Source organism: Nycticebus coucang, chromosome 9, assembly GCF_027406575.1.
Source record: "Nycticebus coucang isolate mNycCou1 chromosome 9, mNycCou1.pri, whole genome shotgun sequence".
NCBI lineage: Eukaryota > Metazoa > Chordata > Mammalia > Primates > Lorisidae > Nycticebus > Nycticebus coucang.
Window position 1 is genome coordinate 104,428,098 of NC_069788.1, and position 14,804 is coordinate 104,442,901.

At 37.3% G+C, this 14,804-nt stretch overlaps 1 protein-coding gene across 1 annotated transcript in view; it reads left to right on the forward strand.

Annotated features, from left to right (window-relative positions):
- CEP128 (centrosomal protein 128) overlaps positions 1-14,804 on the forward strand; it is a 428,651-nt gene that overhangs the window by 147,210 nt on the left and 266,637 nt on the right. Inside the window, exon 17 of the mRNA XM_053602694.1 lies at positions 12,348-12,998. Coding sequence (XP_053458669.1) covers positions 12,348-12,998 — 651 coding nt within the window. The remainder of the gene's footprint in view (positions 1-12,347; positions 12,999-14,804) is intronic.

Consider the following 14,804-nt stretch of genomic DNA (forward strand, 5'->3'; position numbering starts at 1 on the left):
ACATGTTGTTCACCTCTGTGTAAAATTTTGTAATGAATCCTCACAGGGTTGTGTCTGCTGAAAGAAGTATCCTGGCATGAATCACTTGCCTTATCAGCCTTTGCTGTGTCCATCTGGAGTCACCTTGTGAATCTGATGGCTTTCACCTGCATGCTTAACCCTGCCTGCACCCAGGAATCATGCTGTCCAGGCTAGAGTGTACTTTGTAAAATATCTTTCCCCAGGGTGATATTCTAAATACTCAACTACCGGTGTACCAGTGACACTGATCATTCAGCTGTAAGTAACTAACACAGCTGAGCTAATGTGTATTGGCTGAAAATCAGCTCTGACCACTCCATCAATACCCTCCCTGGTAAATGCATTTATATAGGTTTTTTTTAATTGACAAAAATGAAGTGGCCATATCTGCATTCCCATCAGCCTTCTCCCCCACCCTTGTACATATGGGGAAACCATATCTTTTCCTGTGAAATGCTTCATGTTCCCTGTTAGAACCCCAGAACCCCTTTTTGTTTCTTGGGACCTAATAGCCTGTCAGAAACATTCATTCAATGAGTATTTACTGGGAATAGCAGTGAACAGACACAAGCCTCTTCCTTTGTGGAGCTTATATTTAAAGGATATTGTTCAGAACTATGCCTAGTTCTTTATAAAGTACAATTGACCCTCCATATCTATGGGTTCTACATCAGGATTCAGCCCACCGTGGATCAAAAATAGTCAGGCAAAAAAAATTCCACACAAAGCAAAACTTGACCTTGCTGCTTGCCTAGTGCTATGCTGAATTCACATGACTGAAGTGATGTGTAGGCATTGTGTAGTATGAAGTATTATAATTACCCTAAGGCTGATTTAAAGTACAGTGGAACCTGTGTAAGTTGACCACCCAAGGGACTGCAAGAAACTGGTCAATATGTGGAGGTGGTCAACATGAGGAACTAGGCCTGCTGTACTGGTACATACACATGCATGTCCAGGCTATGAAAATTAGGTCCACTTAAAGAGGTGGTCAACTATGGAGGTTCTGCTATGTGTGGGAGGATTTGTGTAAGTTATGTGCAAATGCTATGCCATTTTACATAAGGGACTTCAGCATCTGAGGATTTTGGTATCCATGGGGGATCCTGGAACCAATGCCTCACTGATACTAAGGGATGAATGTGTAATATTTACAAAACATTCTCTATGTGTTGCCCTCTTCTTTTCAAAATTTTGTAATGAATATTTTGTAAGTAAAGGTACTTTTAGCTACAATTTCAAGTTTCCCATCTGTATGGTGATTTTAAGGCAGACCTTTAGGATACCCTGTAATATTCAAATGGAAGAGATGTACTAAATCTTCCTTCACGTCACTGACTTTCCTCCCAGTGCATGTTTTTTAAAACATTTATGTATATATTTATACTTAAGCATTGGTTAGAAAAAAGCATTTAAAAAATGTAGTAGTTTCTATTGGGCCATTTTTTGGCATTTTATGGGCTTAGTTAAATGAGTGACGCTAACAGTCTTACTGAACGGCATTATTGGGTCACAAGTCTCCTTAAGACTTTGGTTTATGCACTAGTGATAGCAACACAGAACATTTCACTGATCTATATATGCATTTCCCGTCATTTCTTTTCTCTTTTATAATCAGTTGCTTTAAATGGAATTTGCACTCCTATTTGATTCTCAACTGAATATCTTTGGGTTGCATTAAACCCAGATGTTTATAAGATAATAAGCAGGAAAGTCATGATTGATTTTTATCCATGTTTAGTCTTGGTTTATCATTTGTGCTTTGTCATTTGTCACTTCCCAGAAGAATGAGTATTTGGATAAGCTGACTTTCAAAAGAAAACAAAATGTAGGCCATTATATTTATAAAATCAATTTTCAGCATTTAAGAGTAACAGATGCTTATTTTAGACGAGCTATCACGCAAAAGGTACTTTATCTTTTACATACAAATTTCTTAGACTTACGGAAGATGAAGGAAGTGATCACTTTGCACTTAACTGTGGATTGCTTTTCATTGCAACCCATCTGATGTGTACTGGGGGCTGGCTGCCCTGAGGTAAAGCAGTTCTAAAGCTTTCAGAATTGAGTCTGAGCTGATTTGATCCTTGGAAATTGCTCTACCTTGATTATTCTGTTGTTAGGCTGATGTAAGGGAAGTAGCTAGAGAGAAGAGTGGTTGAGGGAAATTGATTGATTGATAATCATCTGGGGGTTTTACTTAATTAGAGGAAATTTAGAAGGGTCTGTATCATCAGATAGTATTTTAATCCATGGTGCTGAGAGTTTTCTAGATTGAGTTTTAGAATATTAAAAATTGTTAAACAATCATTTCCAAGAATATTTCTGATATAATTATTTTGTATCACTCAGCATCACTAATGATAAGCGAAGTAGTAGTTTTAAAGTGATTGCAACAGATAGGGTAGTATTACAATTATCACAGCAGGCATTGTAATTTCTCCTTTAAAAGCCCTAAAAATTAATGCAGCATGTTGTAGTTAGAGCAATGGTTAATCAAGGAAAAAATAGGGCGGCACCTGTGGCTCAGTCGGTAAGGCGCCGGCCCCATATACCGAGGGTGGCGGGTTGAAACCCAGCCCCGGCTGAACTGCAAACTAAAAAAAATAGCTGGGCGTTGTGGCGGGCGCCTGTAGTCCAGCTACTTGGGAAGCTGAGGCAAGAGAATCGCTTCAGCCCAGGAGTTGGAGGTTGCTGTGAACTGTGTGTGATGCCACGGCACTCTACCGAGGGCGATAAAGTGAGACTCTGTTTCTACAAAAAAAAAAAAAAAAAAAAAATCAAGGAAAAAGTAGTAAGGAGTATTTTACCACATATTCAAATGTCCAGTAAGTGATGTAGAAATACATGGCAAACACATGGAAAAAAAGTGTGTTTTTAAATATGTTACTGAATATTACCAAGGGATATTTAATTCTGAATAAAATCACAAAATCGCCTTAAGTCATTAAGTCTATTCCCTTTTTGTTTTATAGGGCTAATTATTTTCAAAAAGTGACTCCACACTATATTTGGAAGTATATATTAAAATAAAAGTGGTGATTGGTGGGATTACACTTGCGGTGCATCTTACAAGGGTACATGTGAAACTTAGTAAATGTAGAATGTAAATGTCTTAACACAGTAACTAAGAAAATGCCAGGAAGGCTATGGTAACCAGTGTGATGAAAACATGTCAAACAGTCTATAAAACCAGTGTATGGTGCCCCATGATCGCATTAATGTACACAGCTATGATTTAATTTAAAAAAAAACAGATTTGGGTGTTTCTCTGTAGATTTTCTTTTAAAATATTAAGTATTGGATTCTAATTCATGATATACATGTATAACTAATATTTTTCACTTATCAGGACAACAAAGTGAGTGTCTCTTCAATATAAATATATAGGATTGGCTAGGTTTCAGTGAAATGTCATACTGTTATGGGAATGTTAATGTGTAAATATGTTTATTATGTCATTATTCATAATAGCAATTGGAATTGATTTTTTAAATTGACAGTACGTTAAAGTTATCATATACGTACAACAGAATACCAAGAAAATTGTAGGATATAAGTTATATGGAAAAGTGTTGAAGGATGTCTTAAAATAAATTTATTCAGAGAGAGGATTTATCAAAAAAAAATAAAAAAATAAAATAAAATAAAAGTGATATTGCTTTACGAATATAATATACTACACATTAAAGAATAAATTACAGTAGAACCTCTGTGGTTGACCATCTTCCTACATCGACCACCTCCTTAAGTTGTCCTAATTTTCAGAGACTAGACTTGTACCACATGTACTCAATGGAAGTTCCTTATGTTCACCACCTCCATACATTGACTGGTTTGTTATGGTCCTTTGAGTGGTCAACTTACAGAGGTTATACTATATTTAGTAAGTAGGCTTGTTGAGTTATTTTATGTATCCAAATGATGCAGTCTTTCTATTTGCAAAATGATTCCGTGTCTACTTTCTTTTCTTTTTTTCTAGCATAATTTTAAGATTTGCCACTTAAAAATATATTTCAAGTCAAAAGGCTTTTATTCTCTTAAAAATTGCTTCTCCCCAGCTTTGTGCATTTCTGAAATCTAGTAAGATTATTGGATATGTATATCATATTACAAAACCACTTTAGCACTGAAGGATATATTGTATTGAACAAATAGTGTATCTTTGCAGAAAAAAAAAAGACCAGATTATATACTTTCCTTAACAGATATCATAGAGCTAGTCACGTCAGGGAATCAAGATGTAGTTTGGGGATGTGTAAATGAACAAATACTGGGAGACCTAAAACTCTGTCGATAAAAGTAATCTCGTTGTAATTTGTGGTATTTTTATTTCTCTCATCTAAAATATGTTTGAAATCATTGTTTTTTACATGTGCTTTCAAAATGCCAAAGGAAAAATTCTGAAGGGTGCTGATCATAGTATATGTTTTCTGAATGTTTCCAAATTTTTTCATATTCTTTTTCACATGGATAATGGGAAGCCTTCTGAGGTTTTCTTTTTTTTTTCTTCCCAGCTGTATTGGCAGAATAATTAGACTGCCCATGTATTGAGCTTTTTGCTTTATAGTATTTTACTTCAAGAATTATAAATTGCCATCTTTTTCTTCTTTGTATACCTTCTGCTGAGAAAAAAAAGAGAGATATAATAGATTCTGTCTTATAAAATCTGAATTTCTTAATGGTTGAAGGAAGGCTAAATGCTAAAGTATACCACTTTTTAAATGTGTGTACAGTCCTATCATATGCAATTTAAGAAAGAGTAATGTTACTGATGTATTATTGTAATCTAGCAATCTGTGTACATTTTCCTTCACCTGCAGAAAAAAAACAAAACATTAGAATAATCCCCCCCCTTTGCCTTTTAGTTAATTCAGTTGTACACACTTTGTGGTCAGGCCCTTGAGGAGTTGACTCCTGTTCCTTTATCTACCCTGGTTTTATGCAGTACCATTCCTCTTGCTTCACACGTCCGTTCTCAGGTCTTCTTTGTACAATCTTCCTTTAGGTCCCTTCTTCGGAAGCTTGGTTTGCCTGGTTAGAACATTGTTTCCTCATTCTTGTTCTTGACCTCTAGTTATTTCTCAAGGATTTTGGCATTTGACTTCTCCTCAACCTGTTTTATTACATATGTAATTCTTGCTATCATCGTTAGTGACTTCAAACTTAAAGTCAGCAAACCACTGAACTCTAAATTCTTGTCTTTACTAACATCCTATGTTATAGTGACCTCCATTCAGATCTCACTACTTCAGCAACTAATGTCTGTGGTAAAAATTTGTTTTCATCTGTGATTGTTCAATGATAAGGCTTTAGTTCCAGTATCTAAGTCTCTTATTATAGTTCTTCTATTCTCTTTTCCTATTTGAACAATTAATACCCAATTCTCATCTTTCCACATACCTCTGCTTGACTAGCCGTTTTCTGGATTTAGTTTTTTCCTGTCTGACTGGACTTCCTTAAAAGCTACTTTGATGACATACTCACTGGCATCTTCAATTTGTACCTTCTACCTCATTTTACTGATTTCTTTTTTTTTTTTTTTTTTTTTTTTTTTGTAGAGACAGAGTCTCACTTTATGGCCCTTGGCAGAGTGCCGTGGCCTCACACAGCTTACAGCAACCTCCAACTCCTGGGCTTAAGCGATTCTCTTGCCTCAGCCTCCCAAGTAGCTGGGACTACAGGCGCCCGCCACAACGCCCAGCTATTTTTTGGTTGCTGTTTGGCTGGGGCTGGGTTTGAACCCGCCACCCTCGGTATATGGGGCCGGCGCCCTACCGACTGAGCCACAGGCGCCGCCCCATTTTACTGATTTTTAATCTGGAATCAACCCTACTCTCTACTTTTTCCAGTCCGTCTCCTGAATAGTGCATTATCATGGAAACTTGCAAAGAAAGATCAATTGGCTTCTGTCGTGATCATGGTTACCAACTATCTCCCCCATCCACTGCATTCAGCAGTTAACGTAAGCCAATCTCTGTGTGTACAATCCTGACCTGATCAATGAGGAATGAGTTTTGAAGTATGTTGAGGTGCTTCTGGTAAATGTTTGCTTACTCCTAAAAAGGATAAAAAAAGAAGAGAGATTTTCTCATTCTTTTTGGATATGATACCTGTCTTGTTTTTGTCCTGAGTATGAAACTTCACAAGAGGAGGATATTGCTGAGAGAACTACAGAGAGGCGGGGCTAGAGGTTTGACATGCTACGTCTGGAGCAGCTCAGTGGAAGAAATACAAAGTGATGTAGATTTGCTTTCTAGGAATAAGGCACCATAAGCAAAGACCATAAATTGTAGGATTGATTAAGTGGAGAAGTGGGGTAGGAAACAGGGAGGATTATACTTTTCTAAAGGGAAAGTTGATAAACTTGGCTTTGTGTTTGGAAGTGGTTGGTTAAACCTTCAGAAATTATACATTTTTTTAAAAAACTTTATTCAAATTAATATGAGGGCACAATATTTAGGTTACATTATTCTCACTTCCAGGGTAAAGTTCCATTTGTAGAAGAGCCCTCACCCGGGGGCATGTTATATATCCTCACAAAGTGCACATTAGGTGAGATCCCACCTCATGCCCTCCCTCCTTACATCCATACATCCTCCCCTCTCCCCCATTCCACTTCCCTCCACCCCCAATCTGGACTATAATCGTTTTTTATTGTTCTTAGGAACATAAAATTATTTATATATTGATTTCATATTAGTATGGAGTACATTGGATGTTCATCTTTCCATTCATGCAATACTTTACTAAGAAGAATGTATTTCAACTCCTTCCAGGTGAATGTAAAAGATATAAAGTCTTTTTAATGGCTGCATAATATTCTGTGGTGTACATATACTATAGTTTGTTGATCCATTCATGGATTGATGGGCACTTAGGTTGCTTCCACGACTTAGCAATTATGAATTAAACCACGATAAACATTCTAGTGCAAATGTCTTTGTGGTAAAATGATTTATGTTCTTTTGGGTAGATACCTAGTTAGTAATGGGATTGCAGGGTCAAATGGAAGGTCTACATTTAGAACTTTGAGGCTTCTCTATACTTCTCTCCAAAAGAGCTGTACTAATTTGCAATCCCACCAACAGTGTAGAAATGTTCCCTTTTTTCCACATTCATGCCAACATCTGGGTGTTTTGTGACTTTGTGATGTGGGCTAATCTTGCTGGGGTTAGGTGACATCTTAGAGTGGTTTTGATTCGCATTTCTCTGATGATTAAAGACGATGAGCATTTTTTCGTGTGTTTGTTAGCCATTCATCTGTCATCCTCAGAGAAGTTTCTGCTCAAATCATTTGCCCACTAATAGAGAGAGGGTTGTTTGCACTTTTCTTATTGTTTAATTTGAGTTCTCTGTAGATTCTAGTTATCAGGCCTTTGTCAGATTCATAACATGCAAAAATATTGTACCATTCTGAGGACTGGTTGTTTGTGGTACTCTTAGCTGTGCATAAGCATTTTAGCTTGTTAAAGTCCCAGTTATTTATTTTTGGTGTTGCTGCACTTGCTAGGGGGGGGTCTTCTTCATAAAGTTTTTCCCAGGCCAGCATCTTCAAGTGTTTTCCCCACACTCTCTTCTAGAATTTCTATTGTTTCATGTCTTAAATTTAAATCTTTTATCCAATAAGAATCAATTTTTGTCAGTGGTGAGAGGTAAGAGTCTTCTGCATATGGATAACCAGTTCTCCTAGCACCATTTGTTAAACGAAAATTCTTTTCCCCATTGCATGTTTTAGTTAGGCTTATCAAGAGTAAATGATGATATGTGGCTGGGTTCATCTCTAGATTCTCTACTGTATTCCACAGATCTATGTTTCTATTTTTGTGCCGGTACTATGCTGTTTTGATCACTATTGCCTTGTTATATAAACTGAAGTCTGACAATGTGATGCCTCCAGAATTGTTTTTATTTCTAAGAACTGTATTTGCTATTCGAGGTTTTTTTTTTTTTTTTTTTTTTGTAGAGACAGAGTCTCACTGTACCACCCTCGGGTAGAGTGCCCGTGGCGTCACACGGCTCACAGCAACCTCTAACTCTTGGGCTTACACGATTCTCTTGCCTCAGCCTCCCGAGCAGCTGGGACTACAGGCGCCCGCCACAACGCCCGGCCATTTTTTTGTTGCAGTTTGGCCCTGGCTGGGTTTGAATCCGCCACCCTCGGCATATGGGGCCAGTGCCCTACTTACTGAGCCACAGGTGCCGCCCTATTCGAGGTTTTTTTCTGGTTCTATATGAATCGAAGTACTATTTTTTTCAAGATCTTTAAAGTATGACATTGGTGCTTCGATAGGGATTGCATTAAATCTTATAGATTGCTTTGGATAGTATGGACATTTTAATGATGTTGATTCTTCCCAGCCATGAGCATGGCATATTCTTCCATCTATTGACATCTTCTACTATTTCCTTTCTCAAAGTTTCATAATTCTCTTTATAGAGATCTTTCACTCCTTTTGTTAGATATATTCCCAGGTATTTCATCTTCTTTGGTGCTTTTGTAAAAGGAATAGAGTCTTTGATTGTGTTCTTTCATTGACAATTGTTGGCATATGAGAAGGCTACTGATTTGTGGATATTGGATTTTGTAACCTGAGATGCTGCTATATTCCTTGATCACTTTTAACACTTTTGTAGGTATAAGATCATGCCATCTGTAAAGAGGGAGAGTTTGACCTCCTCTGCCCCTATTTGGATTCCTTTGATCTCATTCTCTTGCCCGATTGCGATGGCTAGGACTTCCAACACTGTTAAATAGCAGTGGAGACTGTGAGAAATCATACTTTCAGCCTTTGATGCTATCAATCAGAAGATGATATTAGTGACTGATAGGAAAATGTTAGGGTGTTGGGAATATGTTGTGTAAACTTCAGAAAGGTCCTTAAGAAAGCTCCTACAAGAGAAAGAGAAGTTTAGGTTACAACTGAGCAGTCCAAAAGCAAAGAGTGTTTTTTCTTCTCTCTCTTTCTGTCTCCTCTTTTCCTCTCCTCTTTTCCTCCCCTCCTGTCCCTTCCCCTGTCTTCCCTTCCCTTCCCTTCCTTTTTTATTTTTGGTGGAGATCCTGGAGCCTCTAATCTATAATCTAAACTGATTACGAGTCTGATAATTTAGAGCCTTTTAGGGTTAGGGTTGGAAAAGCCAAATTATTCTAGCAGAAATTCGTCTAAGCACAGACAGAAGTAGGAATCTTAGCAGGAATAAAAATGGGATTTAAAAACAAGCCTTTTCCTCAGGTCCCTATCAAGTATTTAAGCATTAATGAACAGAATAAATGGACCGAGTTGCATTGTTTTGAATTGCCTCAAGATAAAGACTGTTCAACCGAGTGCTCCTAGGAATATCCAGGATATTGAGATGAAGATAGAGACACTGACATTTTCAGACTCAGAGAAAATGTCTAGACCAGCGGTTCTCAACCTGTGGGTCGCGACTCCTTTGTAACAATGAAAATACATCGCAGCATTAGGAAGATTGAGAACCACTGGTCTAGACAGAATCTTATGCTGTGACTGCCAACCAAGCAATTAACCAGTAGCTAATAGATGGAACTTTAATATTTAAATTGCCAACGAAATTCCAAACTTGACGAATGTAATATGTGACTACCTGCCCTAATGCCATCACCTCTATCATGAATTGATGTGATGCTTGGAACATTAGGAAGAGGGTTAAACCTGGAATTATATATATCTCTAGGCTTCCTGTAATGAGAAAACAATAAATAGCCTTGCCGTTTTAACCAATTTCAGGAAGACATAATATTTTGTAATCAAAGATATTTTACCCAATAGAACTTTATCATGAAAATACAAATTTAATCTTTAAGACTGTCTAGAAGTCTCTTTTTTTTTCCTGATATAAGCCTTATCCATCTTTATTAGTTCATATAATTCTTCATTCTTTCTATTATGTCATAATACTTGAGAAAATACAAATGCAGAATGATGAATGGAAATTATATATCCATTTTGAATGGCTGAATTTTAGCTGCATTAAATGGATTGTCTCAATTCATGCCCAGGGGGCTGTGTTACCTGTTTTAAACATTAATTACTGTATTTAAGCCAGCTACCCTCACTCTAAGGTCCCTCTCACATTATCCTTAAGAATCAACCACTTTTCATATTCTCTAGTATTGGAAATAGAATGACCTCCCCAAAGATGTCTCACCCTAATTCCTGGAACCTGTAAATATGATATTACTAAGATATGGAGATTATCTGGCTGGGCCTAATTTAATCTAATGACATGAGCCCATAGGATAGAGAAATTTTTCTGGCTGTTGGGAGAAGGGGTAGTAAGAGAGATTTGAAGCATGAGAAGAAGAAAGATTCATTGAGCTGTTTGCCAGCTTTGAAGATAGAGGAGTATCATGAGCCAAGAAATGCAGGTAGCTTCTATGAGTTTTGAATAACCTTTGGTCAAAAGCTGGTAAGGAAATAAGGACCCAAAGTCTTATAATTGTATAGAACTACTTTTTGCTAGAAAGCTGAAAGAGCTTGAGCTTGGATATGGATTCTTCCCTAGAATCTCCAAAAAAGAGCCCAGGCCAGCTGATAACCTTGATTTTAGCCTTAGGAGACCTTCAGTAGAATAATCTACCCAGACTTTTGATCTATTTTAAGCAGTGAGATATTAAATGGGTATTGTTTTAATCCACTAAGTTTGTTGGAAATTTTTATTCAGCAATAGCAAATTAATACATCTACTCTTAGACTTGTCTATATTTCTTGCTATTTTTCCTGCCTTACATTTTTTCAAAAGTGAATTCCTTCATCTGTGTACCAAAGTCCTTCCACTTCACGACATTGGTCTATCAGTTATTCTTTCTTTTCATTGTTTTGATTACTACCTTGTATAAATATTTGTACCTCCTTTTACTTAAATCCATCCTCCCCTTTTGTACCTCCTTTTCCCAACTAATCTTCATCCCAGTTTTATGAAGTAACTTTTATTATTACCTCTATGAAGATAAATAATTTCCTCAAAGCCATAGAACTATCCCGGGCTAGACTATGAATCAAAGAATCAAACTCAATTCTCTCTGGTCAGAGTTTAACTGCTTAGTCCCCTCCTTTTATTATTTCTTGTGTTCTTACTCCTCTCTCCATGTTCAAACTGAGAGGGATTAGTGGAAATCACTGTTTTTTTGAGTGATTGACTTACTACATTTTGTCATAAATTGTTTCACAGTAAAGTGTAAAATGAAGGGTGGAAATATCTGGCAGATATTTGCATTGTAACTCAATATTTCTAATTCTGAGATGTATTCTTGTTTTTTTCTGTTTCAAGTCATGGTGGAGACATCAGTAAGCAGGAAGGGAGAGTGTGCTGGTGCCAGTGTTGTGCAGAAAATGATCTCCATTCCCTTGGCTGTCCCCCATTTTATTCACAGTGATTAGGTGGTAAGAATTAGAGGCCAGGACGGCTAATTTGTAGCCTCTGTCCCTCAGTGTGACCCTAACCTCCTAGAGAAGCTGGTAGATGTGATGGACTTCTAGCCCTTTGACTCTTCCCTTTATTCCCTCTGAACCTGTCCTAGTCATAGTGTATTTGTGGGTGTCAGGACTCCCAGTTGCATATTGATGTACATTTTGTCACTATTGTATTTATTTTTAAAATAATTGCCGATTGACCCATTACCTTTCTTGCTTTGGGGTTTCTCCTTTTTAAAAATGTGTTAGTGGAATGAACATTATTTTTATTTCAGGTAATAACTGTATAATTTCAGTCTCTGGCAAGTTACATTCATAATAGGAGTCTTTTCTTTCCCCATTCCTTTTTACTCAATTTTATCTCACATCTAGATAATTATTTGTGATCATGGATTGATAAAAATGTTAGTGATGGAACTCTAAAACATATGTTTTAGTGTGGTGGTATTTCAGAGTAATTCTGTTTTCCCCCCTTTTCTAGCCTAACAAATATTTTTTGCTAAAGAATAGAAAGTACAACGCCCAGCTATTTTTTTGTTGCAGTTTGGCCGGGGCTGGGTTTGAACCCGCCACCCTCGGTTATATGGGGCCGGCGCCCTGCTCACTGAGCCACAGGCGCCGTCCCAGCTACTAGGGAGGCTGAGGCAAGAGAATCGCCTAAGCCCAGGAGTTGGAGGTTTCTGTGAGCTGTGTGACGCCACGGCACTCTACTGAGGGCAATAAAATAAAACTCTGTCTCTACAAAAAAAAAAAAAAAAAGAAAATACAAAGTATTGCTTGATGAATTGTTCCTTTCCCTGCGGATTAATCAATCTTTATTTTGTTAACTGTCAAAGTCCATGGAGGATTTTTACAGTAATGTTTTTTTGTTTTATGTTCTTAACCTGATAGGTTTTAAAAGAAAAGGATGAATTGAAAAGTCAACTGTTTGCAACATTACAGCAAATGGAGAGTCTTCGAAAGGAATTGAACGATGTTCTAACCAAGCGTGCCCTTCAAGAGGAGGAGCTTCACTTAAAGGAGGAGAAACTCAGTAATATTAAGTCTCAACAAGCTGACCTTGAACATGAAGTCAAGAATTCCCTGGATACCATTCAGAGACTAGAAAATGAATTGAAAAAACAGAGTACAATTCAAAGCCAGATGAAAACTGAGAAAGTTCACCTAGAGGAAGAAATTGCAGAACTCAAGAAAAGCCAGGCCATGGACAAAGCTAAACTTCTTGAGATGCAGGAGTCCATCAAGGACTTGAGTGCCATCCGAGCAGATCTTGCTAATAAATTGGCTGAGGAAGAGAGAGCCAAGAAAGCGGTGCTTAAGGAACTGTCTGACCTCACGACACAGGTGAAATCCAGGGATGAGGAAACAGCTACAGTCATCACACAGTTAAAGTTAGAACGAGATGTTCACCAGAGGGAGCTGAAAGATCTCACAGCATCATTGCAGAGTGTGAAAACAAAACATGAGCAAAATATCCAGGAGCTAATGAAGCACTTTAAGAAAGAAAAGAGTGAGGCTGAGAATCATATTAGGACACTGAAGGTACCTGTGCTGAATTATCCTGATGATACTCAAGGAATTTTTCTAGTGGCTCCTGAAGTTAATAAAGCGTAAACTTTTAGAGATCATTCTGTATTCCCAAGCACTGAAGGAAAGATAAAACCAACAATAAAGAAGCTATTCATGCCTGTTCGGCCGGGTTGAAATGAGTTATAGCAGCCACCTGGGAGCAGCTATTTCAGAGCATTGAAGCCCTTTAAAAAGAACGTTTAGCTATTTGGGGAGTTCGGGAAAGGCAGAGGTGGCAGTAAGTTGTGGACCTGAAACGTGCCCTCATTCAACATTTATGACCTAAAATATAAAAGCAAAGACTTGTCAAGGCCATAGAAGCTATAACCACAGTCCTTATTAGTATGGTAACTAAAGTGGATAAGCTTATGGGCTGTGTAAACCCAAGGCTTTTGAGATTTACCCCTTCTTTTCCAAATCAAAATTGCCTGGGTAAATGCCTAATTGAAATCTTGCATGTGGGGAAATGTTTCTAAGATCTAATGGTGTTAGCATTATTACCATGCAGGGCAATCATTTCATTGCATGATTGTCAGGAGTGTGATAAATCTCTCTCTCTTCCCTGCTTTATTTTTTCCTCCATAGCACTTATCATCATAGACATAGATTCCATATCATTTATTGATTTATTTATTTCCCTTTATTAGAATGAACACCCCATGAGGATTGGGATTTGAGTCTGTTTTGTTTACAGCCATATTCCCAGTGCCTAGAACAGTTTTTAGAATATTGTAAAGATCTGTTTAATAGGTGAATGGATGGATAAATAAATACTTATGATGCGAGGTGAAATCACATTGAAATAGCTCAGATTTGTAAAACGCTTATACATATACGTATAACTATATACGTAGTTATAGTATATAACTATATACTATAGTTCTTTTGAGTTCTTCCCCAGTCCTATATAGGCCTCTGGCATTAAAGGATTGGGGGTTATTAATTAGGGTAGGCATTCCAGAATGGAGGCTGAAATATTAGGTGAGAGACTCTTACTTTATTCATTAAACTAAGATAATAACATCAGTTGTAAGATGCATCACTGTATATTACTAAGAAATAAAAATACTACCTCCTGCCTATAAAACTATGACATGCTATCAACTGTAAGATAACATCTCAAGTCAGGGATGACAAAATGTGAAAAATATACATCTTAATACTGATGAAATTTGGAGTAATATTCTTTTAGAGTTGATGAGGACATAAAAGTAGAATTAGGGAGAAAAGAGCTATCTTAAAATATAAATATGTATTTCATGTGGATTGATTGGCTGTGACAGTAATAATCCTACAAGCAAACATTTTTTCAACACTTCATGCCAATCACTCCTCTAGGAACTTATGTCTAGGAATCATTTAATTGTCATATTATCCCTGCTGATTAAGTATTTTTTCCTTGATGCAAGAATTGAGACCCTGGAGGTTAAGTAACTTGCCCAAGGTCTTTGGGAGAGGATTTGAACTTAGGACCAGTGCCTGTATTCATAACTATGTATTATCTTCCTGTCCAGGAAAAGATTTGGAATCAAGTATGAGTACATAACGACTTGGGTGACTCGGTGGATGGGTGCTGTTTGCCAACACGGAGAACATAGAACAGCAGATTCGGAGGGGAATGGGCAAATTGAGTTTTGTAGCATTTTGAGCTAGGTGGGGGAGACCTTTAGATTAACTATGAAAGTCTAGGTAGTGCAGTTTTGTATCTCATGGGTTAGGTGGTGAGAAATTGAGTCTAGAGTACAACATTTGGCAGTCAGTCACTCACAGGTGGTAGCT